This window comes from Myotis yumanensis, unplaced genomic scaffold (assembly GCF_028538775.1).
Source record: "Myotis yumanensis isolate MYYU_CA2020_CCGP unplaced genomic scaffold, mMyoYum1.0.hap1 SCAF_4, whole genome shotgun sequence".
Classification (NCBI taxonomy): Eukaryota; Metazoa; Chordata; class Mammalia; order Chiroptera; family Vespertilionidae; genus Myotis; species Myotis yumanensis.
The window spans coordinates 25,415,671-25,442,033 of record NW_027223755.1 but is presented as its reverse complement, the minus strand read 5'-3'; the positions used below and the strand labels follow the sequence as shown (position 1 = coordinate 25,442,033).

The 26,363-nt window shown below is 45.0% G+C and overlaps 1 protein-coding gene across 2 annotated transcripts in view; it reads left to right on the top strand.

Annotated features, from left to right (window-relative positions):
- TENT4A (terminal nucleotidyltransferase 4A) overlaps window positions 1-19,428 on the top strand; it is a 42,774-nt gene extending 23,346 nt beyond the window's left edge. Inside the window, exons 3-13 of one of the 2 annotated variants that reach the window (XM_070411959.1) lie at window positions 129-175; window positions 1,550-1,670; window positions 4,366-4,473; window positions 5,512-5,640; window positions 9,503-9,716; window positions 12,142-12,268; window positions 13,262-13,362; window positions 14,024-14,196; window positions 14,642-14,800; window positions 15,837-16,001; window positions 17,158-19,428. In XM_070411959.1, the coding sequence (XP_070268060.1) occupies window positions 129-175; window positions 1,550-1,670; window positions 4,366-4,473; window positions 5,512-5,640; window positions 9,503-9,716; window positions 12,142-12,268; window positions 13,262-13,362; window positions 14,024-14,196; window positions 14,642-14,800; window positions 15,837-16,001; window positions 17,158-17,349 (1,536 nt within the window). In that variant the 3' untranslated portion in view covers window positions 17,350-19,428. Of the gene's footprint in view, window positions 1-128; window positions 176-1,549; window positions 1,671-4,365; window positions 4,474-5,511; window positions 5,641-9,502; window positions 9,717-12,141; window positions 12,269-13,261; window positions 13,363-14,023; window positions 14,197-14,641; window positions 14,801-15,836; window positions 16,002-17,154 lie in introns of both variants that reach the window. The other variant, XM_070411958.1, reaches the window with a different exon arrangement.
- Window positions 19,429-26,363: the final 6,935 nt, after the last annotated feature.

The following is a 26,363-nucleotide window of genomic DNA, read 5'->3' as shown; positions in this document are numbered from 1 at the left end:
GATCCTCCCAATGTGCAGGGCAATTTAAATTTTACCCCAAAGTAGGAGTGAGGCCTTTCTTTCAGTGAGAAGTAATCAAAGGATGACTGAATTGTCACCAGTTCTAAGACAATCATTCTTTCTTTCAGGTCCAGATATTTGGCAGCTTTAGTACTGGTCTCTATCTTCCGACAAGGTGAGTGCTGGGTTAGTGTTTATGTTTATTGGAAGCAGGGGGATGGCGGTGTCTCTGACTGTTTTCAGGGCTCATAGTAGGTTTCAAGCCTAAGGCTAGAAGTACGAGCTAAAGGAAAAGACTAGAGAGCACAGAGGGAACATAGGAAATAAAATTTAAATTACTATTGTAATTGATTGCTTTGTATTTTTTTCTTGTATTTAATTTGATGGGGTATGAAAGTGCTGGACACTAGAAACATTAAGAAAATGAGTAAGAGGACCAGGGGAGGAAAATGCAATAGAAAACATTCCGCTTATATTTTTGGATATGTTTTGAAAAATTGATCTTATGTTTTAATGAAGATTCAAGCAAAATTTTAATTAAATAATACTCATTAAGCTGTGTATTTGACAGAAAATTGTCAAACAAATTTACATGCTAAAGTCATTCTTCAGTGTTTCCCTATCTGCTGGAAGCCAATTCCAGCATGACAGCAGGGCGGAATCTGGAGTGGCTGAAGGGCATTTCCCCAAACCTGAAAAGGATGCAAAAATGATTGCTTGCTGCCAGACAGCTAAGGGCATCTCAATCTACATGTTATTGCCTCCTACTGGCCAAACACCTGAACAGCCGAAGGCAATTTCTCCAAAACCTGATAATCTGACAATGGACTCTGTATAGAAACCTGACCCTTTGATATGTATATCTCCACATTGCCTTAGGACAATTTGTGTTAATAAAAAGCAAGGGGTCCTGAGACAAGATCATCTTAGTTTCTTTAGCTAGGCTCCTCTGACTCCCTATAATGCCTTTCAAAATTATGCTTCATCTCTGGACTCTTTATTAAGTTATACACAGCTCTTCTCCAGATGGCTGAACCCTTCTAGATGCTGGAACAAGAACCCCGGCACCTATCAAGGACTCTTTTAATATCCAAATCAATTTATGTACATTGTTTCATTTAAAGTCTATTTTTTTGTTAACCCCCTGTTAGTATTTTGAGACTAAAGAGGCAGTAATCTCAGGGTTTGGAGTTGGCATTGGCAGGGCCAATGGGGAATTGAATAGCTTCAAGGAGTCCAGGAGTCCCGGGTCAGCATGAGTGATATACAGCACAGAGTGAGGGCCCAGAAACCTCAGAGGGGCAGACACTTTGTTTCAGTCCCTTATTACCTCGTGATGTTGGGAGATTCTGTCAGCCTTTTTGTTTTCAGTGTTTATGTTACAAATACTACTTCATAAGCTACATTTTCTCTCCCTGAAAGGGATATCGGTAATAGGGTTACCTTGAGGGAGATGGGAGTGCAGGCTGTGGCACCAGCCCATCCCAGATGTCTGTATAAACGCATGGTGATGTGAGCAGCGGTTTATGGCCACTTTCCTTTTGTCCAGTGACATCGACTTAGTGGTCTTTGGAAAATGGGAGCGTCCTCCTCTCCAACTGTTGGAGCAGGCCCTGAGGAAGCACAACGTGGCTGAGCCAGGCTCCATCAAAGTTCTGGACAAAGCTACGGTAAGTGGAGGCCTGCTCCGATGCCGGGGTGATTAACGGGTTGTCTGCAGCAGGTATTGGTTATGTTTCTGAAGACTTCTCTACTTTTGGTGTAAATATGCTTTCTAGTTGTTGTCACCAGCTGAGAACCGGTTCAGTGACAGTCTGAATCACAAGTTGTGAGAGCATCCAACTGTTCCCGGCACTAAGATACATGACTGTCGACTTCTCTTAGGGCAGTGGTTCTCAACCTTCCTAATGCTGCGACCCTTCCTCATGTTGTGACCCCCAATTTCATTGTTACAAATTGAACATAATTAATGCATAGTGATTAATCACAAAAACAATATGTAATTACATATGTGTTTTCCGATGGTCTTAGGCAACCCCCGTGAAAGGGTCGTTCGACCCCCAAAGGGGTCTCGACCCACAGGTTGAGAACCACTGTCTTAGAGTGTGTGAGGAAAGGATGTTAGTACCTGAAACGAGACGTGTTCAGTTGCTGACCTTTCTGGAGTATGTAACTGAATGATTAAACCATGGCTTTTATTACATAGAAAAAGATTACTATTTGCCAAGTTATACTTCAGAAAGAAATACTTACCTGTTTCATTCTAAAAGTACACATTTATGAAAAACCTCTTATCTTGGGAGGAGTTGGAAGATGAGACTGATTTTGAAGCATGAGTGTCAATGTTTCTCTAAGTCCAAGATTAGAAACAGTGTAGGAACTGTAAGTTACTTGCCTGTTGTGTGATAGTTATTAGCTCACCTAGACTACAGGCTAACATTTCATTTTTAAATGGTTTCAACCTGTATGAAGCCAGACTAAGTCCTTTTAGTTTTAAGAAAGTTGTCAGAAATTAAGCTGTATCTTGCTTATGTAGTGGAGCCATTTGCTCACCTGCCTTCTAGCACCATGGATAAGTTTGGGCCATTTTTAAAACCACTTACAGGCATTATCTCAGTTAATCCTCCAAGGCATTCTCATTGGCAGAAGCTATTATTTTTCACATTTGACAGGTGAGGAAACTGAGGCACAGAGAGGTTAGGTAATTAGCCCAGGGTGGGCTCAACAGCCACGCTTTTTCCTCTGCTGCCAGAGGTCCACTGTCACCAGGTGTCCTTGGCAGTTGGCCTAGGGGAGCATTTTAGATGAGGTTGTGCACTGAAAAGCCTGTGCCTCTATTGACTTCTGGACATTTTAAACCTTTAGCTAGATCCCATTTGTTTTGGTGAAGGGAATGCAGCCTTTTTAGTCCTTAAGGCTGAATGAATAAAACATTGCCTTTTCTTCTGGAAAAACACAATTTTGGGGGTGGGGATGATTTAAATGATTGTTTGGGTATCTTTTATGAGGCCAGTTTTTTTAAAAAAAATGTCTTTTTATTGATTTCAGAGAGGAAGGGAGAGGGAGAGAGAGATGAAACATCAATGCTGAGAGAATCATTGATTGGCTGCCTCCTGTACACCTCCTACTGGGGATCAAGCCTGCAACCCAGGCATGTGTCCTGACTAGGAATTGAACCATGACCTCCTGGTTCATAGGTTGACCTTTAATCATAGAGCCACACTGGCCAGTCTTGAGGCCAGTTTTGAGTGCCTTTTGGTGATAATTTCTATTGATGAGTATTTTCAAAATGGCCTTTTATATTCTGACTAGAAGCCTAGCGCACGATTGAAATCGCATGAGGAGGCACCCCACAGGCTGCCGTGGGAGTCAGGCCGGACTCACACCATGGGCAGCTGGGACCCAGGCCTGACTCGCGCAGCGCCAGCCGCCGCGGGAGTCAGGCCTGACTGGTGCTGCGGGTGGCCGGGACCCGCGCCTGATTTTCGCCCCAGGCCCCCTTGCCCCCTTGCCTGTGTCCACTCTGGGGCTGCCTGAGCCGACGCGGTGGCTCGGCCAGCCCCAGGCCTCCCCGGCCCCCATGCCTGTGTCCGCTCAGGGCCGGCGGAGCCCCTGCGCCGGCTCGGGCAGGCCCCCCTGTGTCTGTCTCCGTCTCCGCTCCGGGCCTCACCTGAACGCACAACCTCCCCCTGTCTAGTCATGACCCATTACGGTGTCCCCGCCTAATTTGCATATTGCCTCTTTATATAAATAGATTTTTAGGGGGGGATTTTTTTTTTTTAGTTTGTTTTAAAGATTGAAACCCATAGTTCAATTGTTTGGAGAAACAACATCAGTACAAATTATAATTCCAAAAATGGCTTTGAAGTTCTCTTGAATGTTTTCAGAAATTCTAGCAAACATAATTTGGGGACAGGAGTTCCTGCTGATAATCAGGCACTTGTGGTGGAACCGGGACTTAGCTGGCCTCTCCATGTGGTAGACAGGTGTGTGGAGCCCAGGCCTTCCACCCCTCTTTCTCCTTCCCTCAGCACCTGTTCCCCTTTGCCCAGAAGCAGATAGTGGCCATGATTGATGCTTGATCACTGGCAAGATGCTGAGTCATGCCAGCAGGGCTGGGCAGAGGTGTTGTTGGGGTGGGGGGGTGTGGGGGGGGGGGTTCTTGGGTTCTAGGAACTAGAGGTTTTAACTCTGGCAAAAAGTCCCTTTTCTTCTCATCTTTAAAATTTTGGGTTTATGATCTCTAAGCCCATTTTGTAAATAATTTTTTAAAAGCCTCTCTGTACAACTTTGGAAACATTTTGATGCCTGACTGTGGAGAATGTTGCATATTGAATCACAATTTTTCAAATTAAACTTTTGCAGGTACCAATAATAAAACTCACAGACCAGGAGACTGAAGTTAAAGTTGACATCAGCTTCAACATGGAGACTGGAGTCCGGGCAGCAGAGTTCATCAAGAATTATATGAAGGTACTGCCATTAGCAAGTTAACACAATAAAAATCAGGGACTTAAGATGTTATGTTGGGTATTGTTTCTCTTACAAATGTTAAAAACTTTAAACTGATTGTTCATAATAATAGAGCCTGTACAGTTGCGTTATTTATCCTCAACTGAAAAACAGCTATGTAGTTTCAATTGCCTGTAGTCTGGGTGTTGCTGCTTCCCACAGTTTCAGGGACCTTGCTCCTTCCGTTTCTCTTTTCCTTTACATCATGTCTTGTCTGAGAGCTCATTTCTACCCCACAGACATGAAAACAACAGAAGTTTCCTCTGTCTCCCACCCCTTCTCCCGCCTGTGCATTTCCTTGTTACCTTCACCCTACTCTCCCCTTGGGAGGTCTGGACACTCATCCTGTTGTTGTCCCCTGCCTCATAAGCGTTCCCCCCTCCAACCTCCTCTGCTTTTCTCTGGGTGCCTCTGAGTGTTGGAGGTTCTTGCATTGGTTCCAGGACCTTCCCTTGATCACTGTCGCATCCTTCCTTCCCTTCACCTGCACAGTCCTCTGCCTGGCAGCAAGCCCTGGGAAGTATTTGAAGGGATGTACTCATTTATTCCCTGAGTTTTTCTTTGTGCAAGTTTCCCCATCTTGTAACTGGGGAGGAGCTCCCCAATGGGATCTTAATGAGCCCTTTGAGGATGAGCCTAGAGCAGTGATGGCGAACCTATGACACGTGTGTCAGAGGTGACACGTGAACTCATTTTTTTGGTTGATTTTTCTTTGTTAAATGGCATTTAAATATATAAAATAAATATCAAAATATTTACTTTGTTTTACTATGGTTGCAAATATCAAAAAATTTCTGGTGACACGGCACCAGAGTTAAGTTAGGGTTTTTCAAAATGCTGACATGCCAAGCTCAAAAGGTTCGCCATCACTGGCCTAGAGCTTTCCAAGGGGCAGGAGGACTGAGGAAGCTTTCTTTGCTACCATGTAAAATTTGCTATATGATAAGTCTTCAAGGTATATAAACTAACCAGTAAATATTTCTCTTTTGGAATTTACAGAAATATTCATTGCTGCCTTACTTGATTTTAGTATTGAAACAGTTCCTCCTGCAGAGGGACCTGAATGAAGTTTTTACCGGTGGAATTAGCTCATATAGCCTAATTTTAATGGCCATTAGCTTTCTACAGGTGAGTGGGCTTTCTCCTCAGTAGGACTAGGTTCTTCCACGGTGGGTGTTCTGACCAGTTGCTGGGTGGGTCCCAGCTGTCCTCTTCTCCCTCCACTACTCTGTTTTGGTTTAGAAGAGATTGACTTCTAATTTTCATAATAAAACCCCATTTTGATGAATACTTCTTTCCTCCTGTTCTTTATAGTTTATTTTGTAGCTGATTTAACAACTGTTAGAGAAGGGAGGGCTTATCTGGTTGTCAGTTAAGTGTATATCAGTCTAAACTCGAGGAAATACCTATACATTTAGAAAACTTTCATACCTTGATATACAATAAAAACATTTTTCTTGGTGCTTGACTATGATTTATACTGAAAACTATCTCAGAAAAAAGTTTGATACCGTATATGGTAAAAAATGTTAAAAAGAGGCTTTTTTTTTCCAGATTGACAGAACTTCAATATTTTGTTGTGCATTATATATTGATAGAACTTCAATATTTTATTGAGTACCAGGGGAACATTTTTCAGTAGAAAACCTACCTAAGGGTTAAATGCTGTGATGTACTGATACACTATACTATAAAATAGTTTCTAAGTTAATTGAAACGTTATTTTATTTATATTTTATTGAATGAAAGGTTCTGTGCTTTACAAAATCTTGCCTATGTATTTTAGCTGCACAACACATTTTCTCCAGGTTTATTATTAATTTTGTATTTGTGTTTGTGCTTAGTGAGGGTTTTATGTCCAGAATTTGGTCATTTTCTCATCAGGAAAATTGCTAGTAGTCAGTACAACTCCTGGTTGCACTGCCTTCAGTTACTTTGACTTCTTTGGTCTGTCTGTGCAGAGATGCTATTCAAAGAGGGAAAATGGAATTTTTCTACAGTTTTAATCCCATTGACGTCTTTCACTCTCGCCTCCACAATGCTGCCCTTATGGCCACTCTTCCCTAGTTTTCGAACATAATTTTGAAGTAACACAACCATCTCTTCTTAGCTTAACTTTGTCATATACAGTACGTCCTCGGGTTACATCGGAGACCCGTTCCTATGGTGTGATGTAACGTGATTTTTGCAGTAAGTCCGAACCCACCTACATAACCACCTACGTCACTCACATGGAGCACATACACAGCAGTAATGAAGTGAAACAGTAAAACAAATTTAAAAGAAAGATAACAATTCCTGACCTTTACTTGTGGTAAATAAATAATAAAAAACAAAGCACATATGTACATACATCAAAATGACGAAACGTTTTTTTTTTTTTATAAATAAATGGGAGATGGCGATGTAACCATGAAATGACATATGTCGAGTCCGATGTAACCCCAGGACTGTCTGTATTCCTGATGTGAACTATTTTAGTAGCCATGTAATAATGACAACTCCTTACTTTTATTGCCCTTGGCTAAGTGCCTTTTGTTGAATTACCCCATGGGATTCTTGCAGCTCTCCTGTGACCTAGGAGCCTTGCCTAGCATGGATGGGATTGTCTTTGTCATCTCCACTTTCTTTAGTGCAGTGGTCCTCAACCTTCCTAATGCTGCGACCCTTTAATACAGTTGCTCATGTTGTGGTGACCCCCAACCATAAAATTATTTTCATTGCTACTTCATAACTGTAATTTTGCTACTATTATGAATCGTAATGTAAATATCTGATATGCAGGATGTATTGTCATTGTTACAAATTGAACATAATTAAAGCATAGTGATTAATCACAAAAACAATATGTAATTATATATGTGTTTTCCGATGGTCTTAGGCGACCCCTGTGAAAGGGTCATTCGACCCCCAAAGGGGTCGCAACCCACAGGTTGAGAACCGCTGCTTTAGTGTCTTGCCCCTCCTGCCTCAAAACTGAATTGTAGCACCTGAGTTCATTTCATGGCTAAGTGAGATAAGAAAACCCAGCCTTGCCCTGGGTAATCCTCAGGTATTTTATTTTGACTAGAAGGCAAGGAATAAGAAAGAGAGTAAGGCAAGGAAAAATAAGAATGCTACACTTGTGCCTTTGGAATATGCAGATCCTCAGAAGTCAAAGTTATGAACCCTAAAAATACTTTTAGGATTCCTCATGGAGCTCTGTGTTGTAAATTGTGCTTCTATCAGGATTTTTATTTTTGTGTGCTATCCAGTATAACTCTATGCAGTTGGCAGTGTTCTCTCTGCCCTTGCAGTCCAGCATGGGCCAATGGGCCAGATGCCTACTGAGCACTGGCCATGTTGCTAGCAAGACCGACAAATGGAATTTTTAATTAATCGGTCTTAATTTATCCTGTATAATAAAAGGTTAATATGCAAATCTACTGTACAGTGGAATATGCAATCTACTGGTTGCTATGACGTGCACTGACACCAGGGGGCAGACGCTCAACACAGGAGCTGCCCCGTGGTGGTCAGTGTGCTCCCATGGGGGGAGCGCCACTTAGCCAGAAGCTGGGCTCACGGCTGGCGAGTGCAGCAGTGGTGGTGGGAGCCTCTCCTGCCTCTGGAGCAGCACTAATGATGTCTGACTGCTAGCTTAGACCTGCTCCCCCTAAGCGGCCTAAGCCAGCAGTTGGGTATCCCCTGAGGGCTCCCAGAATGTGAAAAAAGGCACAGGCCAAGCTGAGGAAACCCCGCGCCCCCCCCCCCCCCCCCCCCCCCCCCCAGTGCATGAATGTCGTGCACCGGGCCTCTAGTTTAAATATAAATAGCCATATGTGGCTCGTGGCTTTCCTTATGGGCAGCACAGGTCTGCATTGCTCAGATTTGGGTCTCTTAAATCAGTTACTCAGGAAGGTGTTAGTAGACAGTGACTTAGGTTAAAAAAAAGTCCATTACCCACTTAAAGAAATTGTGGCGCCAAACTGAGGCTAATGCTAATCTCTATGACAAGTTTGCTATAAATATTATGATAGAATACTAAATTACTATACACAGTTAATGTTAATCCTTTCACATTCTGGTTTTCTGTGATACTGTTTAATCTAATACTGCCCCCTTTTGGTTGTATTTTGGAACAATGAAATTAAGATTAGAATCTGTAAAATCACTTCCACCATCTAGACTAGCAATTTTCAACTTCTTTCATCTCATGGTACACATAAACTAGTTACTAAGTTCTGCAACACACCAAAAATGTTATATTTTTTTGCCAATCTGACAAAAAAAGATAGGTATAATTTTGATTCATTCACATAGGATGACTATTGTTGTGTTGGCTGTTGTAATTTTTTTTTTTTCATTTGACAATCTAAGGCAGGGGTGGGGAACATCGGCCTGTAGGCCATAGAAGGCCTGAGAAATCATTTGATGTGGCCCTGCCAAGGTTTTAGGGGTAAGTTAATTAAATGTTTGACCAAATATAGCAGACTAATTTTTAGGTTGATAATTTTGTATGGCCTACAAATGCTGTTATAAATATCCAAATGGCCTTTGGCAGAAAAAAGGTTCCCCTCCCCTGATCTAAGGGAGAAGAGATCAATGCCCCTGACTGAATAGTTAGGTATTGCATGTTTTAAAAATTCTGTGGCACACCAGTTGAAAATTGCTGATTTAGATGACCCTAAATTGTGCAGAATATGGCCCACTCATCAGTGATTGGGAACTTGTGGTTAATCAGATGTCTGTGTTTGTAGGAAGTTGCTGTATAGATTACCAGTTTCAAAGAATTCAAGTATAATAAAAACATTCAGCTAGAAGGTTTTATTTCTTTTGAATTTTCTTTATTGACCAGGCTCTGTTACTGACTTTTGCAACTGCTCTGAGCGTCCCAATGCCTGTGGGTGAGTGGGTGCTGCTGAGGGCGGTCCTAGAAGAGATCACTAGATAGCAGATTTCATCACATGCAGTCTTCTTTAGAAATGACTTGAATCCATTGCTTTTACAGTTGCATCCAAGAATTGATGCCCGGAGAGCTGATGAAAACCTTGGAATGCTTCTTGTAGAATTTTTTGAACTCTATGGAAGAAATTTTAATTACTTGAAAACTGGTATTAGAATAAAAGAAGGAGGTGCCTATATTGCCAAAGAAGAGATCATGAAAGCCATGACAAGCGGGTATAGACCTTCGATGCTGTGCATTGAGGACCCCTTGCTGCCTGGTAATGGCACTTTGCTCTGAACTTGCCCCAAGCATGCGGGGGCATCCCTTCCCCGGTGTACCGGTGTGGTGGTGGTGGTGGTGGTGGTGGTGTATCCTCAGGCCCTGGCAGCCAAGGGCAGTTCATTAGGACTCCTACTGTCCTAATAGTTAATAGTGACAATTTACAATTCCTTACTTAATGCTTCTAATTACTTATTGCAAAGTTGCAATTTTATTTACATTCTCTAGTCAACCAGAAAGATGTAGAATGTGAAAATTAAGAAAAAAAAGTCTATATTTTATTATAAAACTATTACATATTTATCATAAACCATTTAATTCCCAGAAGAATGTAGTAGAGAAAGAGCAAAGTATGCTATACTCGCCTCCCATTTTGGTGTATATTTCTCCCCTTTTTTTTTTTACATATATTGCAGCATTATCAAAAATGGCATAATATAATACAAACAGATTTGCAATTTGTTTTTTACTTAACAGTGTATCCAAGACCCCCATTTTTTATGTGTGTAGGGTCTGTTCAGTAACAAAGATTGCCAGCCACCTTGAAGAACCCGAACGAAGCAGGTCTCCAGTTTTCCAGTTTTATTCCTTTTATTGTTTTTAAGGGTGCTCATATTCCCAACCTTTGTGACAGTCTTTTAAGTTTTTGCCAATCTGATAAAATCATGCAATATAAATTTTCATTTAATTTACATTTCTTTAATGATAGTGAGGTTAAGCACATTGTTATTTATCAATTCCACAAATGTTTATTGAGCATCTATTAGGTGAGACACTGTTCTTACTGTTGGTGATAAAGTCAGTGACGGACAGGTGACAGAAAAGGTGGTGGAGATGTCAGCTCCAGGTACACTGCCCCTTTGTATGTCTTCTGTGTGAGTTCATGTGCTTTGTCATGTGTCTGCTGGACTGTTCCCTTACCGATTTTGTGAGACTGTTAAGTTAGGGAAGCCTTTCTTTGTTGTACATGCTGTACTTTTATCTCCCAGTTTGTCATTTGCACCTGGATTTATCTTTATTGTTGAAAATGTTACATATGTTCCCCTTTTTTTCCCTATTGACCCCCTCCACCCCACACCTGCCCTCCCCCCAGACCTTCACCCCATTACTGTTTGTGTCCATGGGCTATGCATATACGTTCTTTGGGTTTGGTATTTTTCATTGTTTAGCTTCTATATATTTATTTAATGTCCTCATATTTAATGATTTTTATTTTATGGCTTTTGGGGTACAAAATTTATTTCTTAAAGTTTTTTTAAAGAAAACATACTGACTCTTCTGTTGTTCGTAAATGCCATGATTTATGCCATGCCTAGTGATTTTCCTGGCAGCATGGTGTGGCAGGTTTTCATCATCTGTCCATGTTTGTAAGTTAAACACAGAATAAGTTGAACATTGTCTTGAGTGTTTGCTAAAATGTACTTAAAAAACAAAAACTCCACTATATCACTAGACTATCCTATATAATAAAAGGGTAATATGCAAATTGACCTTAAGGGCTGAACGACCTGGAACGAGCAGTCACTATGATGCGCACTGACCACCAGGGGCCAGACGCTCAACTCAGGAGCTTCCCCCTGGTGGTCAGTGCGCTCCCACAGGGGGAGCTCCTCTCAGCCACAAGCCGGGCTGACAGCTGTGAGCGCATTGGCGATGGTGGGAGCCTCTCCCACCTCCTCGGCAGTTGGACATCCCCCTGAGGGCTCTTAGACTGCAAGAGGGCACAGGCTGGGCTGAGGGAACTTCTCCCCCCCTCTGCCCCCTACCCGGTGCCTGAATTTCATGCACCTGGCCTCTAGTATTATATAATTAAGTATGGAAAAGATACTATTTCAATACTCAGAATACAGTTTCTAAAAAAAAATCCTTATCTGACTTGTGAAGAAATTTCATGTAAATTAAAATTAAGGTTAAGCTCCTTGACTATGACTTGCTTGGTGACTTCAGTGGCAGCTTTATTTGATTTACTACCCAACACCCAGAGTCCAGACCTGAACATTCTATCCGAGAGGATTTGCTCTGTGGGCCTCAGGTTAACTGCCTGCTGCAGTCAGTGTGCTCTCAGTGTGATGGCAGCCTGATTCAGGTTGCTGCTTTGGCCCACTTGTGTTTTTTGCCTCCTGGGGAGTTACTTGACTTTTTCATAAATGGTCACTCTGTCTCTGTGAGTGACATCTCTGTTCATGGAGGTAGACTCTGATCTGATGATGCAGATCAGGCCCCTCAGCTCAAGAACAACGTGGGATGCCATGTGGTGATTAACTAATGTGTGTTTGCAGGTGCGTGATCTGGCTTAGCTCTGGGGGTCTGGATATGTTTGAGTGGTGAGGGCCTGATTCAGAATAACTTTATATGAGAAAATAAAAAACATCGATAATGGCTCAAATGTTTGGTAGAGTTTTACAGCTGCCTTTCTGTTTCAGGAAATGATGTTGGCCGGAGCTCCTATGGGGCCATGCAGGTGAAGCAGGTTTTTGATTACGCGTACATTGTACTCAGTCATGCTGTGTCACCGCTTGCAAGGTCCTATCCAAACAGAGATTCGGAAAGGTAACAGAAGTCATTCGACACCTTTGTTGGGTTCACAGCTGAGGGGCATGGTCCTTGCACCCTTATTAGCCTCTGTCATTTGTTTCCATGAAGTTTTCTAATGTATGTGCCATCAAATTTTAGTAAAACTTGAAAATATCAGAAAAGGAAGACCTTTTAGGAATTCAGGATGGCTCTATTTGATTCATCCAAGGATAAGAGTTGAAAATTTCTTATTTGAGGAGCTAGCATTCCCCCGCCCCCTGGAATATTTTGTTTTGGGGAGGTGATTCTTGGTTTTTAAAACTTTGGAACTTGATGCTTTTTTCTGAGGGAGTCTTCAAAATGTTGGGTAGTCAGCTCTACATGAATGTATATCCCAGTCCGCATGCCCCATCCCATCTCTCTTAGGCACAACTATCCATCATTCTCCATTCTGGAACACTTATAATATACATTTGTTTCTAGTGAGAAATATTTATATTTGCCTGCAGATTATGGTGTTGTGGAGGTGGTGGGATTGGGGGACAGAGGGAGGGAAGTGAGAGCAGGGAATGAAAAGAATAGTGTGATTGTCACAAGTGGTAGTTGGAAGTGCCATTGGCTCTGTTCCTTGGGCAGGTTATGGAATACGTAGGTTTGGAGACCCAGCGCTGGTGGTGGTAGATCTGTCATGGGTTTTGTGCCTCAGTGGGAATTTCAGACCTTTGTGATCATGGCGGGTGAGGAGGGTGGACTTCCCTACTTAGGCATAGGATTTAAATAGTCTTTTGCAGATCATTTAGGTTCAAGAACTTCTACATAAGTGAATCCGCTTTTACTTTACTGTGATCTCAAAGTACATTTGGGCTCAAACATCAGAAGTCATGTATTTTTAAAAATTATTTTAGCTTTTTTCCTGTATTTCACTTAGCAAAGCAATATTTTGTTAAAAGTGTAAGTAGCCAGTGAAAAGGGTTCATGGCTTCCCAGTCCTGTTGTGCTATGTTGATGTCCCTCCTTGTCCTTTTGTAGTACTTTAGGAAGAATCGTCAAGGTAACTCAGGAAGTGATTGACTACCGGCGGTGGATCAAGGAGAAGTGGGGCAGCAAGGTCCACCCAGCTCCCGACCTTGGTGAGAAATTAACTTAGTCAGTCACCTTTCACCTTCTGACCATTCATGCAGGAGTATCCCTTTGTTCCTTCCTGGGACATTGTTCACACTAAGAAAAATACCTAGTTTTTCTTTAAGAGTTTAATTTAAAACTATAAGACTTAGGTCAGCACTACGCAGAAGAAATATAATGTGTGCCACATGGAATTTTAAAGTTTCTAGTAACTGCCTAAAAAATGTAAAACATGATAATATGATTTATTCAATTTAGTGTTCAAATATTAACATTTCAAAATGTAATCAATATAAAAATTATTGAGATATTTTGGAACCTTCTTTCATACAAAATCTGAAATCCAGTGCATATTTATACTTATAGCATATCCCAATTAACATGTTAAATTTCCACCAGAAATATTTGATCTGTATTTAGATTTCATAAAATGTATAGTTGAAAACTCTTTACATAGCAAGTTTCAAGTATATTTAAATGTTTTCTAATAACTAGAATATAATTTTAAAAATTAATTAAAATTAAATAGAATTAGAAATTCAATTTGTCAGCCTCATTAGCATCATTTTAAGGCTCAGTCACATCTGTGGCTGGTGGCTATCCCATCAGGCCCATATGTCTGCGCTCCTAGAAAAATGACTCACCTAGGCTGTGTTTTTCCTTCCACAGACAATAGAATTAAGATAAAAGAGCGAATAAACGCATGTGATGGGGAGCAGCCCCAGCGCCGAGACTCGGAGCCACCCTACACCCAGCACCTGACCTTGTCTCTGCCCTGCCCCCAGCTTCTCTCCTCGGGCTCCTCTGCGTCTTCCGTGTCTTCACTTTCTGGAAGTGACATTGTGAGTATGTCAGCTGGGAGGGCTGTGTCTGTGGAAAGCATCCATAGCAGGGAGTTTTTATCACTCTCTCTGTGTATGTGAGACCCCCCTAGGTCTGCAGTGAGTGGTCCCCACTCTGCTGTGAGCCTCATTCTCAGTGGCCCATGTGGCCCCTTGTAAATGGTAATGCTACTGACGGTAGAATTACAGTGGACTTCCTTGAATAGTTTTTTAAAAACTTATTTGGAAATAAAACAATTAAGTCTAGGCATCCTTTCTGTATTTCCTTTACATTTTCCTTCAGTTTTGAAATGAAGCAAATGTGAGCAGCTTTGGGCTGCCTGTTGTTGAGCAGCAGTAATGGACAGAGTCTAGCAACCTTGCATAGCAAGCATGCTGCAGGCATTTCTTTCGTGACCTTAAGAAGTCGCCTCTGTACAGCCCTCCCTGTTCTTTCTGCTCACAGGATTCTGACACCCCGCCCTGCACAACGCCCAGCGTTTACCAGTTCAGTCTACAAGCACCCACTCCCCTGCTCGCCAGCTTGCCGACCGCCTTGCCCATGCCGAGTGGCAAGCCTCAGTCCACTACTTCCAGAACATTGGTCATGACAACTAACACTCAGGTATGTGGCCACTGGTGCCCATCCTGTGATAGGTCCTTAGGAACTCTGTAGGAGTGGCTGACGCTTTGATTTAGGAAAAGAACTTTAAAGGTCTTTGGAAAGTGCATTTCTGTCTCGTAGGAAATTATCCTCATTTGTGGGTCTCATAGAATATAATTCCTGTCATTCTTTACATTGATACCAGCGTGAGACCACTGTCCTGGGTTGTGTCAGAGAGAGGGACTGATGCTTTCCTCAGGCAGAAATGGACACTTGTCCCTGTTTCCCCTGAGGATCACAGAGTTTACACTCTTACCAAGTGTAATAGACACTTTGACCTTTTCACATTGTTTTCACACAGGCAATATTTATATTGGCTATTGGAATATGTTCTCTCTTTTTTAAATTTAGACAAAGTTAAAAGTCTGAAAGACAATATCCAAAATACAAAATTTTGTTTCAACTTCCCAATTATATATCACTTGAATATGTATGTATAAAAAACCCATCACATTAATTTACTTTAAAGAGTAAAGCCAGTTTCTCCAATGTGGTTATAATTGAGTGTACTAGTAAAGTGACATAGATACATGCAAGGAAGGTCGCACTCATCAGAGGTCGGTGGGGCAAAGGACTAAGACGTGAGTAGTGCAGTTTTGGAAAGTCTGAGGCTTCACGCCAGCACCCTGTGCTGTGACGGAATGGTGATGCAGAAATAGGAGCAGTCCTCAACTACGGAGGAGGGCAGGGATCGCCTGCCTCGGTGCTGGCTGTGGGCTGTTGCTGCTATGGACTGTTTCCAGAGACTCAAGGGACAGTTACTCTGATGGCTGTAGTTTTTGAATTGTTATTTGGTCTTAATAAATATTGAAACGTTCTGACTTGGGTTACTAGCTATATTTCATATTGTGATTGCTGTTTCAGAACATAAAATGTTTCTGATTTAGAACAAAATCTTGTGAGGTTCCAGTCAAACACAAACCGGGCCTCAGACCTGGAATGGTTGACCTGTATTGGCTCTGCGCCTTATGGGTGTCTCTGTTGGTTTTTTCCCTAGACTAGGTTTACTATACCTCCACCGACCCTGGGGGTGGCCCCCATTCCTTGCAGACAAGTTGGTGTTGAAGGAACTTCAGCACTGAAGGCCGTGCACCACATGTCTACCCCGGCCATTCCATCCGCGTCTCCTAACCCGCTCTCCAGCCCTCATCTGTATCATAAGGTAGGTCTCCCATCCAGCCCAGGCCCCTGGCACCCACCACAGCAGGTTCATGATAGGTGTTGCTTAATTGCTACCTCTGCCAAAGAGAGAATTCCAGAGATTTAAATACATACACACACACACACACACACACACACACACACACGTATATATATATTTTTAAAATATATTTTTATTGATTTCAGAAAGGAAGGGAGAGGGAGAGAGAGATAGAAACATCAATGATGAGAGAGAATCATTGATCTGCTGCCTCCTGCACACCTTCTACTGAGGATCGAGCCTGCAGCCTGAGCATGTGCCCTTGACCGGAATCGAACCTGGGACCCTTCAGTCCACGGGCTGATGCTCTATCCACTGAGCCAAACCAGCTAGGGCTAAGTATATTTTTATTGATTTCAGAGAGGAAAGGAGAGGGAGAGAGAGATCTCCTGGGGATCGAGCCCTTAACCCAGGCCATGTGCCCTTGACTGGGATCGAACCCGGGACTCTTCAGTCTGCAGGCGGACACTCGATCCACTAATCCAAACTGGCCAGGGCTCTAGAGACTTTTTAAAAGGGAATTTGTTTTCTGGTCATTCAGCTTCATGTTTGCTTTCCCTTGTAACAAATAAGACTTTAAAAGTGTTAAGAAATTATTTTAAAATTTAATATAGCTTAATTCCTTTCCAAATATATTTCTCTTAATTTGTCTAGTGAAATTTTTAGCATAAAACTGAAATAAATGAAGACTATTTTGTTTTCCCATGTATCAATTTACGTGCTAAAAACTTTGGTTTTCAAGAAGCAAATAGAATTTCCCTGTGGCTCATCTAAGTCCAGATCCCACACATTAGAAACTGTTGCATAATAAGATAACGGGCCATTGTGAAGTTCCTGTGCTCATGAAGTGCCAAGGTGTTTGAAAGAGCTGTGACTGGCATCTTCCAGTAGGAACAGGGTATAGTGTCTGAGGCCAGTGTTCCGCTGGGCTCTCATGGGCTGTATTTGCTACATTTATCACTGACCCTCATCACTCCAGCCAGGTCCTTCGTTGCTTAGGCTCACTGCCCTGAGGCTGAGCTCACAGGAGCTGGGATGGGCGAGTCTTCCATGGCAGTGGTGTTTCTTGTTCCCAAGCCACTCTTCATCGTGCTGTTTCTCTTTATCTCTTCAGCAGCACAGTGGCATGAAGCTGGCCATGAAAGGCTCTCACAACCACAGCCAAGGCGGCAGCTACAGCTCTGTGGGCAGTGGAGGTGTGCGACCCCCTGTGGGCAACCGAGGACACCACCAGTATAACCGTACCAGCTGGAGGAGGAAAAAACACACGCACACGAGGGACAGCCTGCCTGTCAGTCTCAGCAGATAATAGCTCCTGGTGGTGCCTCCTGGCCACCACCCTTCCGAGACTGACCCGGGTGGCCTCGGCGCCTGGCCGGAACTGAGACCAGCATCCAGCACATCAGCCGGGCCCCTCAAACGCCTGCCGCTGATCACTCTGCATGTTCCTTGTGTGGTGGTCACGTCCATCTTAAAGAACAGCTCCTTGTGCTCATCTGTGAAGCCTTATTCCACGTGGATGCTGTTTTCTGCCTTCCCAGGATCCTTCCAGAAGCAGGTCTGGACCTGGAGCTGCAGGGGGTGAAGTCGGCTTGGGCGTTTGTTTCTCAGCTGTGTCTGTTCCTTCGAGGTTGGGTGTTTTCATCTTATGTTTGTCAGAGCCACAGAGATCAACCCTATATCGGCTCTTCCTCGGCGGATGGATAGAGGTCACATTGTTTTACTGCCCTCACGTTTTGTTTCAAGTTTCAGAACTTTTTTCTATGTAAATATTGAAAACTTATCATTTGTGCAATAACTCAGATATTTTTTATTTAATTTCCTATTTTCACATAAGTTATATTTAAGGGAAGAGGGAATTTTTTTTAAACAAGCTTAGGTCCTTTCCCGAGTTGCTTTTCTAAGTTGGGTTCATAGAGTCGGCTGGTTGTCTGGTGAGCACCATTGCAAACACCATGAGTGAGGGGCTTGGGTTTATTTTTATTTTAATTCTTTGGGTCAGAGGGGAAGCCTCTCAATTTATGATGAAGGAGCCGAGTTGCCCCCTAGTTTTCTGAAGGGGTTTGGCCCCCGAGTCTTCTGACCAGCTGCCTGCCGGTTCTGCCGTCCAGCCTGTCTATTGTCTCGCTCTGACCATGGAGTTTTAACGTTTTGGTTTTTGGTTCTTTTAAACTAGACAACAAATCCAGCATTTAAAGTGCCAGAAGTATAACTTTCTAAGGGGAGAAGAGGTTATCACATTATAAAATCCAAAAAAAAAAAAAATGTGAACTACATGCTTCAGTCAGCTTTAGTAATAACAGCCTGTAATGATGGGGCTGGTGAGGATCATGACGGACAATGGTGCCCAGTTTAGGAATGTGGAGAAAGGAATTATGTTGATTCCATTGAGGAATCTGTATAGCAGTATGCATTCGTTCTGTTAAGAGCAAATATAGGAAAAGTACTTCAGCTGCTCAGCAAATATAGGAAAAACGCTTCAGCTGCTCAGCTCGCTGTGGGGAGTATTCCTAATGCTTGCAGGAGAGCACAGCCCAGTGTCGGGCTGGGAGGGCTGGCGCCCAACTTGAGAAGCATACAGGTATACTATGCAAGTGTATTCTGCCATGACAACCACTGTCTTTGTTACCTTTTTTTGAACAAGAATATATCCATCCTGCCTAACCCTGAGTTTCTGGAGCACTACAATTGTCCTGGGATTTAGCTGCATCTCATAGGTCTGACTTCCCATTTCTAACATGGGGTATTGGCCCCGCTGAACACTACAGGGAGGTTGGCCTTTGGAGTCCACTAGTGGAGTATGTTGAGACAAGAAACTTATTACCATGACACCTGATTGATATGCTGAGTGATGTCTGAATGTGATGGACACCCAGCAAGGACAAGCTTTAAAATGTCTACGGTCTGTTTGGTTTTAAGCAGGACTGGCCCACATTATCACTGAGAGCTGCCAGCTGTGACTGCAGCTTCCCTAGGAGGCATTCCAGAATAGAGTAGCACATTTTGTCTACAGTTCTTAATGATCGAAAGTTATCAGAATATTTAAAAATATTTAAATTGTAAACCTATTGATAAAGAGATATTTATAAAACTGATATGTAGGTCTGTACTAATCTCTACATATTAGCAATATTGACTGTAACCCTATACACTAAGGACACTGCAGGGATGGCGGCCAGTGTCCCGTGGGTGCCCATTTTAAAGCTCGATTCACACACACAGGTGCCATGCTCCACCCCGTCATGGTGAAGGAATGAATTGGCCTGGCTACCACTGTGGTCACAAAGGATATCATGTTTCAATTTTTTTTGTGTGCAAACAAAATGGACATATTTTTATGTAAAGTTTTTCTATTCTTTGATTTTTAATAAACTTTGGAAATCATGTAGTGTTTGTGTGTGAACTTTCAAGGGGAAAGGTGCTTTCTACAGTTTCACATTCTGGGATTTTCTAAATTTAGGCAATGGAAAATGATTTCATCCATTGGTTCAGCAAATTCAGAACTTAGTTGAGGTTCCAAGTTATGGATGAGAGAATCGGAATTGAAGAGAGTCTGCTCTCATGCTGTGCTGATGCGGGCTCAGTCAGACCATTCAAATGATACTATGTCTGCGATTTCTGACGCTGATACTGGGATACTATGTACTTAGACTCCCAAATGAAATGTGTTTCTTCTTTTATATTACTTAAACATATGACACATTTTAAGCTGTCAAATAACATTATGTATCTTGAAATGTAACTTACGTGTAGACTTTAAAAAGCAAGTTTATAAAAATTCTTACAAACCAGTGAGTGACACAACTACTTGTCTCAGGCTACACGGCCCCTTTGTGTGTCCAGAGTGATTGACAGTGTGGTGAAGGCAGGTGTCCTTGGCACACTGCACATTCAGTCCGTCCTTCCAGAGGTTTCCGGGGGTGCTCCGAGCAGGTGCGGCTGGAGACCACTGAGGCCCCTCACAGCACTGCATTTCGCAAGGTCGCAGGAAATCTCAGTGTGCCCCAGAAAGTGCGGTGACCTGTGCTGATGTGTGCATGGATGATAGCCCCACTGGGCTCAGGAAATGGGTGATTTCCTGTTGGACTGGGGTTTCATGGTCAGTGTTTATAAGATGCTGGCCCTCATCAAGATGGGACCTGGAAAAGTGTGCTGTGATTGTTTCAAATGCACCAACCTCAGCATCTGGTCACTTGACCTCATTCTTCACTCACCCACGTAAGGCTGTTAGGCCTCCTGTTCGGTCCTCCCTGTCCCCCTGCTGCCTCCTCATCCAGCTATGTGGCCCATGCTTCACAAACCTGCAGCCCCTCATGGTAAAGCCTCTCACCTGCTATCTTTCAATTGATTCTCCTGGCAAAACCCCAATCCTGGGTTCTCGCCCCTGCTACTCCCCTCAGCCCGTGTGCAGGGTAAGGCAGGCTAAGGAATACTGGGGACTTGAGCCAAGACCCTGTAGGTGGCACTGCTGAGATGAGGCTGACATTGGTGAGTGCTTAATGGCTGCCCGGTCCCATGGCACAGGTATGGTTCCCATCTCCAGGTGAGTAAACTGAGGCACAGGGAGGTTAAGAAACTGGGCCTAGGTAATGCAGTGAGTGTCAGCAGAGACAGGACACATATCCTCTGTGCCCCTTTTACACTGACTGCTTTTATCTCCCACGTTGTCCAAACTCCCTCATCCCCCGTTCTCGTTTCCTCTTGGCCATTGGCCTTGGCTCCCTGTCAGCAAGAAAGCTCCTCTGAGCCGCTGCCTCCTCTCAGCTTGAAATCTTCGAACTCCCCCTCATGAATGAGGGCTGTGTGCCCCTCCTCATCTGTGTAGACCTGGACTTGTCCCAGTCACCCCATCCTCACCTCTCCAGGACACCACACTGCCACCCAGCCAGCCTTCAGTCCTCACCTCAGGGTAGCACTGGCCTCGGGGGGGGGGGGGGGGGGGGGGGGGCGGGGGGAGGGTGCAGGGGAGGGGATTCATCACACCCAGGCTGCACCTTCAACCCTCAGACAGCTGTGGCTGCAGCATGGAGATGGCAGTGGCAACCTGTGGGTGGGCCATGTGTCCTCCCATGCATGGAGAAGGCCATGGTTTCCCTTGCCCTCTAAATGCTTGCCTCAAATGCTCAATTGAGAGGCAGCAGGACTTACTTTGTAACATACTATTGGTCATGCGTGAACCAATACTCATGTAAAATATAATAAAATGAATCCACTCGAAAAGTGAAATGAAAACCCTGGAGATACAGCCTGTGTTGTTACCGGATTCGACAGACCCCAGCCGTGCTGTGGGTTACAAGTCTCTGTGCTTCCCATCAGCACCCACGTCCCTGAGCGGCTGGGGTTCTGGAGCCCACCTGGCCCCTCACTCTGAGCAGCAGCTTCCACAGGCTCAGGCCTCTCCAGGCCCTCCCTCTCGGGGAGCATTCCTCCTGCGCCCTGGGAACTAATGACCAGTGGGTCTCAGGCCCCAGCACAGCCCCTAACCACCACACTATCTGTGCTGATTCCTTCCCGTGGGTGGCTAGTGGGAACCCACACTGCGCCACCGTGCTTGACAGAGTAATTCTAAGACCTGTGTGCGTGTCTCCAAGGAGGTATGGCTGCCCGGGCTCCACCTCCGGAGATGTGAATTCATTGGTGCAGACAGAGCTGCATCCAGGGAACTTTACGCCTTGATTCTCTTGCTGAGAGCCTCTGCCAGAAAGCACCATTTTTCCTATTTCTGTGACGCCTCAGCAAAAGGGATGTTTTCCTTTGCTACCGTGTGCATGTAACCGTGCCACTCTTAGGTATAGTGCCTCCTCTGCTCTCTTCTATTTAACTAAACGATGATGAGGGACAGGGAGAGTTGCCTGGGAGAGACGTTAGAGACTGGCAGAGCCTGCCTCCTTCCTCCAGGTCTCCCAGCAGGGCCAGCCGCCTCCGCTGCTTTTCCAGAGGCCCTGAGGGTGGGGTCCATGTGCCCTTTGATGGGAGTGTCTCACTGGCGGGAGGTGACATTGCGTGGTCTGGTCTATATGGTGCTGCACTCTGTCCTGGGTGCAGCACAAAGAGCAGCTGGGACGTGTTTGGGGCTGGTCTCCCTCTCTTCATGCCCTGAGTTTCCAGTTCATCGTGAAGTTTGAGAAGCCCAGGGGTAGGACTGGTGCAGGCAAGGGGGTCCTGCCTAAGTGTGGGAGGTCTCCACCCGTGCGACCCGTCCCTCGAGGGGCACAAGGTGAGTGTTGGCAGGTATTGGGGGGGGCAACCCCTGTTTTTTTGTCCATCTTTTCTAGGGCTGGCTCCTTTGTCCACGTCCATGGGGTCCCTCCTCCCCTCAGAGCCACATGGAAGGGTCTAGATGGTTGTTTTTCTCTTATCTAGTGTTGTGCCCAGAATCTTCAATGGCCAAATAATTTTTTTTTTTACAATATCATAATGAGAAAGTATTTTTCTGTGAGCTTTCTGAGGTGTGTGTGTGTGTGTGTGTGTGTATTTGTGTGTGTGCATGTGTGGGTCCCTCACAGGCTCAGCACCATGCTGGCCACCCAGACCTTGCTGGACAAAGGTTTAAGGGAGGAATCCTGCTCCCCCTGCTCTGGTGTCACATGCCAGATAAAGTCTGGAGCAAATGAACTGCAAAGCTTCAGTGAATAATAATAATAATAATAATAATAATAATAATAATAATAAATGTGTAGAAAAGCAGCAGGAAACAGAGTCAAGACTCCAGTTTTATTTTTTAGAGAATCTAGATGTGTACTAACATTTTTAAAAAAGTGTTTTGTCCTTTCAGCTGAAGCATAGCCTATTCGAGTGTCCCCACCCCAGAGGGGTGTTTGTTTGTTGGTTTGTTTTGACAGAGCGCCTGCCAATCAATCAGCATTGGAGGAAGAAAAGTTGGAGCCAGGAGGAAGCCAGATCATTGCCAAGAATTTGTTTTGTTGTTCTGCTTCGTTTCATTTCATTTCACCTCAAGTTCCTGGATGGGTGTGTCTGCTGCCCCGTCGGTCTCCCTGGCAGATACACAGGCCTCCATCCTTTCCTGCTGCTGACTGTTCAGGGAATCTGCCTTGACACCCCCCTTCAGGACGTCCTGGCTGCTCGGAGCCCAACCGAGAGAAGACAGGGGGCGCTCTCGTCTCACGAGCAGATTTTCTCATCCTGGGAACCTTCTTGGCTGGTGGGTCCCCCCTTCCCGCAGGGGTTGCAGGCCTGCACATCACCAAGGGGCAGGAGGGTCCCTTCCCGGGAGAGGAGGCCCCTGAGGTAGGCTGCGGATTAAGTTAGTATTTGAAAAACCTTGTGCTTGGGTTTAAAAAATAACAGAGAAATAAGGCTGCATTTTTTCTATGAAAAAAAAAAAAAAGAAATAGCTGTAAAATCCCAACAGTGACGATGAGGCTGCATGGTGGGGGACTGAGCCACTCCTGCTGCCCCAGGAGGTGCCCATCAGCTCCATTGGGGGGGGGGGGAGGGGGTTACCCAAATGGGTGAAATCAGACTTCCACCCTCCCCGCCGAACCTGCAGGCAGACGGTCATCAGGATCCCCGTGTGCTGGGAGGGACCTGCAGGACCTGCCTTTAGGGTGCCCTTCTTCCACAGAAGGACTCAGTCTGGGAGCTGGAACAGGAGCTGCTTGTGGGTTGAGGACCGTGTCCTGTCCCATCGCCCTCCCTCATTGGCTGTGTGAGCTCCAGCAAGGCCACGACTGTTAGGTCGGAGGGAGCCCGGGATCGGATACATGCGGACATGGGATGAGACAATGGACTTCCTCTGGAATTTCTCACAGATCTGGAATCTCTCACGGGTCAGCGTGCCAGACACAGATACCTGCTTCTCCTTGAAGTTCACAGAGGTCCCCGCACAAGATACTGACCCATTCCTGAATGTGCCGCCCACCCCCTGCGGCCGAGACTCCCTCAGTTGAATGTGTGATGATCCCTGCTGCGGGCACTTCCTCAGTTCAGGCCCCCGCCCTCACCAAACACCTGAATAAAGAGATGTCCCTCCCTCCCTGAAGTCGCGAAATTCACTGGCCCCACCTTTTGGGCCGGTGGGTCTCGCCCGAGAACGCAAATAAACTTTTCCTTTTTCTTTCTGATTCTCTCGATTCTCTTTGCTTTCCTCGCCGCCGCTTTCCTGGGTCACCTAACAACGACCACCTTTCTCAGCACCTTATCCCTGGACCCGGAACTGGGGGAGCAAAAGCACTTTGTAAACGGCCAGCTGCTCTGCAGGTGCCATCACAGCCACCTTCTCCTCTGACCGCAGCCTTCAGGGTGCAGGCTTCCTCACCTTCGCTTCCTTCTCTCTCCTCGCCCCTCCCCGGGCCTCTCTGTCAGCCGCATTGGCACTGGCTTGCTGGACAGGCCTCTGCTTCTGGGAGCTGCACACCAGCACGCGTGCGTTTACTTAACGGGCACACACACAAGAAAACACCTGGTTAGACTCCACGGAGAACCCGTCACACAGTCCCCTAGGGGCTGGTAATGGGGCTGTTGACTTTAATTACATTTTCCCCTGAAACAATTTTCAGTTAAATGTCTGTTTGGCAAGGTACCGAGTGAAAGCTGATCTGACCTAGAAAATGACAGGAACACTTTTAATCCTTCCAACTTAACCTTTTCATCCTGACTTAACCTTTCCCTTCTGACATAAATGAAGAAATGTTATGGTTTCAGGGGATTACAGGTGTGGCTGTGAAAAATTTAGGAGAGTTTAGCTGAGCCTCAGCCTTGTTCTTGGCCCCGTTAGAGCACACAGACTCCACAACACAGGCTGGACCTCCTCTTGACTGCTGTTAGGGCCGGGCCAGTCTTTATGCTGGTTCACCGGGTGCCCGGCCCCCACTGGGCACTTGGCACATTTGTGGGGTTTTGTTAGGTGACCCTTGTTTACCTGGGCCATTCACTCGCCCTTCATCAAGCTGACCCAGTGCCAGCTTGGGCGGGCAGCACCCCTCCCCATGGTGGTGCCGTGCTGAAGGAACAGGGCATTTGGATGGCCACAGGGAGCAGAGTGCAGGGGCCGGGCTGCTGAGCTGGAGCCCCACGCTGCCCGGCTAATGGGGTCTCAATGGGGGTGGGGGGTGGGTGGTGCCTACACATCTCCTGCCTCCGTCACCCACAGCTGCTGACACCAGGGCCCCTTTCCTGGGATCTCGGGGGCATTAAATAAACCAGTGCTTTATTCAGTGCTGTGCGCACTGAAACAGATGTGGTGAGGAGAATGCATTCCAGTCTGCCTTGTTTTTTCATCCCTATTGAGTGTGTAGTGTAAGAAATAAAAGTACTTTCTTTGACTTCCACACCGCCATGAGATGAGAAAGTCATTTGGGAAACGTACTGGAAAAGAGAATTTCATCCACTCCCCCCGCCCAAATCTGCGTGTGTGTGTGTGTGTGTGTGTGTGTGTGTGTGTGAGTATGTGAGCCTGCACCCAAGTGCCTGCACAGATTAAGGACAAGAAGTAAAGTGAATAAAAATCTCTGTTGGAGCCTCAAAGAAGCCCAGTGGTACCCATTCAATTCCAGGCTCCTTGTAAACAGTGTTTGGTCCACAAGGATCTTTCTCTCCACTGGGGAGTAAACCTCAATCAATAGAGATGATCAGGGCACCAGCCACTAATCACTGCCACTAGCTTAAATCATTTTTCTGATCACAAATACAATGTTCATGTTCATATTAGCACACTTAGAAAATATAGGACAATATAAGGAGTATCAGAACCACCTCGAATTCCAACAGGCATAGATAACCACTGTGATCCATTGGTGTATTTTCAGGCATGGCTTAGTAACTGATGGCCCCTTGGTCAAATCTAGCCCGCTGCCTGGTTTTATAAAAGTTCTGTGAAGGTGTATTAGAACGCGTCCACATTCATCTGCTTACTTATCATCTAGACCAGCCATGGGCAAACTACGGCCCGCGGGCTGGATCCGGCCCGTTTGAAATGAATAAAACTAAAAAAAAAAAGGAGGGAGACCAAGATGGCGGCGTAGGTAAACACCGGAGACCACTGCCGCAAACAACCATTTCAAAAATACAACTAAAAGACTGAACGGACATCACCCAGAACCACAGGAAGGCTGGCTGAAGAGAGACTCTACAACTAGAAGGAAAGAGAACAGCAAATCGAGGCTCAGAGGCGGCGCAGTGTGGAAAATACAAAGGTACCGAGGTGCGCGCGCAAAGCGGGCTGGTGGCTGAGGGCACGGTTGTCGTTTTCGGTCGGGAGTGAGTCTCAGACTCTGGGCTCCAGATCCGGGTGAGTCTCTAGGGACCCAGACTCAAACGGGAGAAGCGGGATTATCCGGCATCAGTTGGAACCTGAGGGCAGCT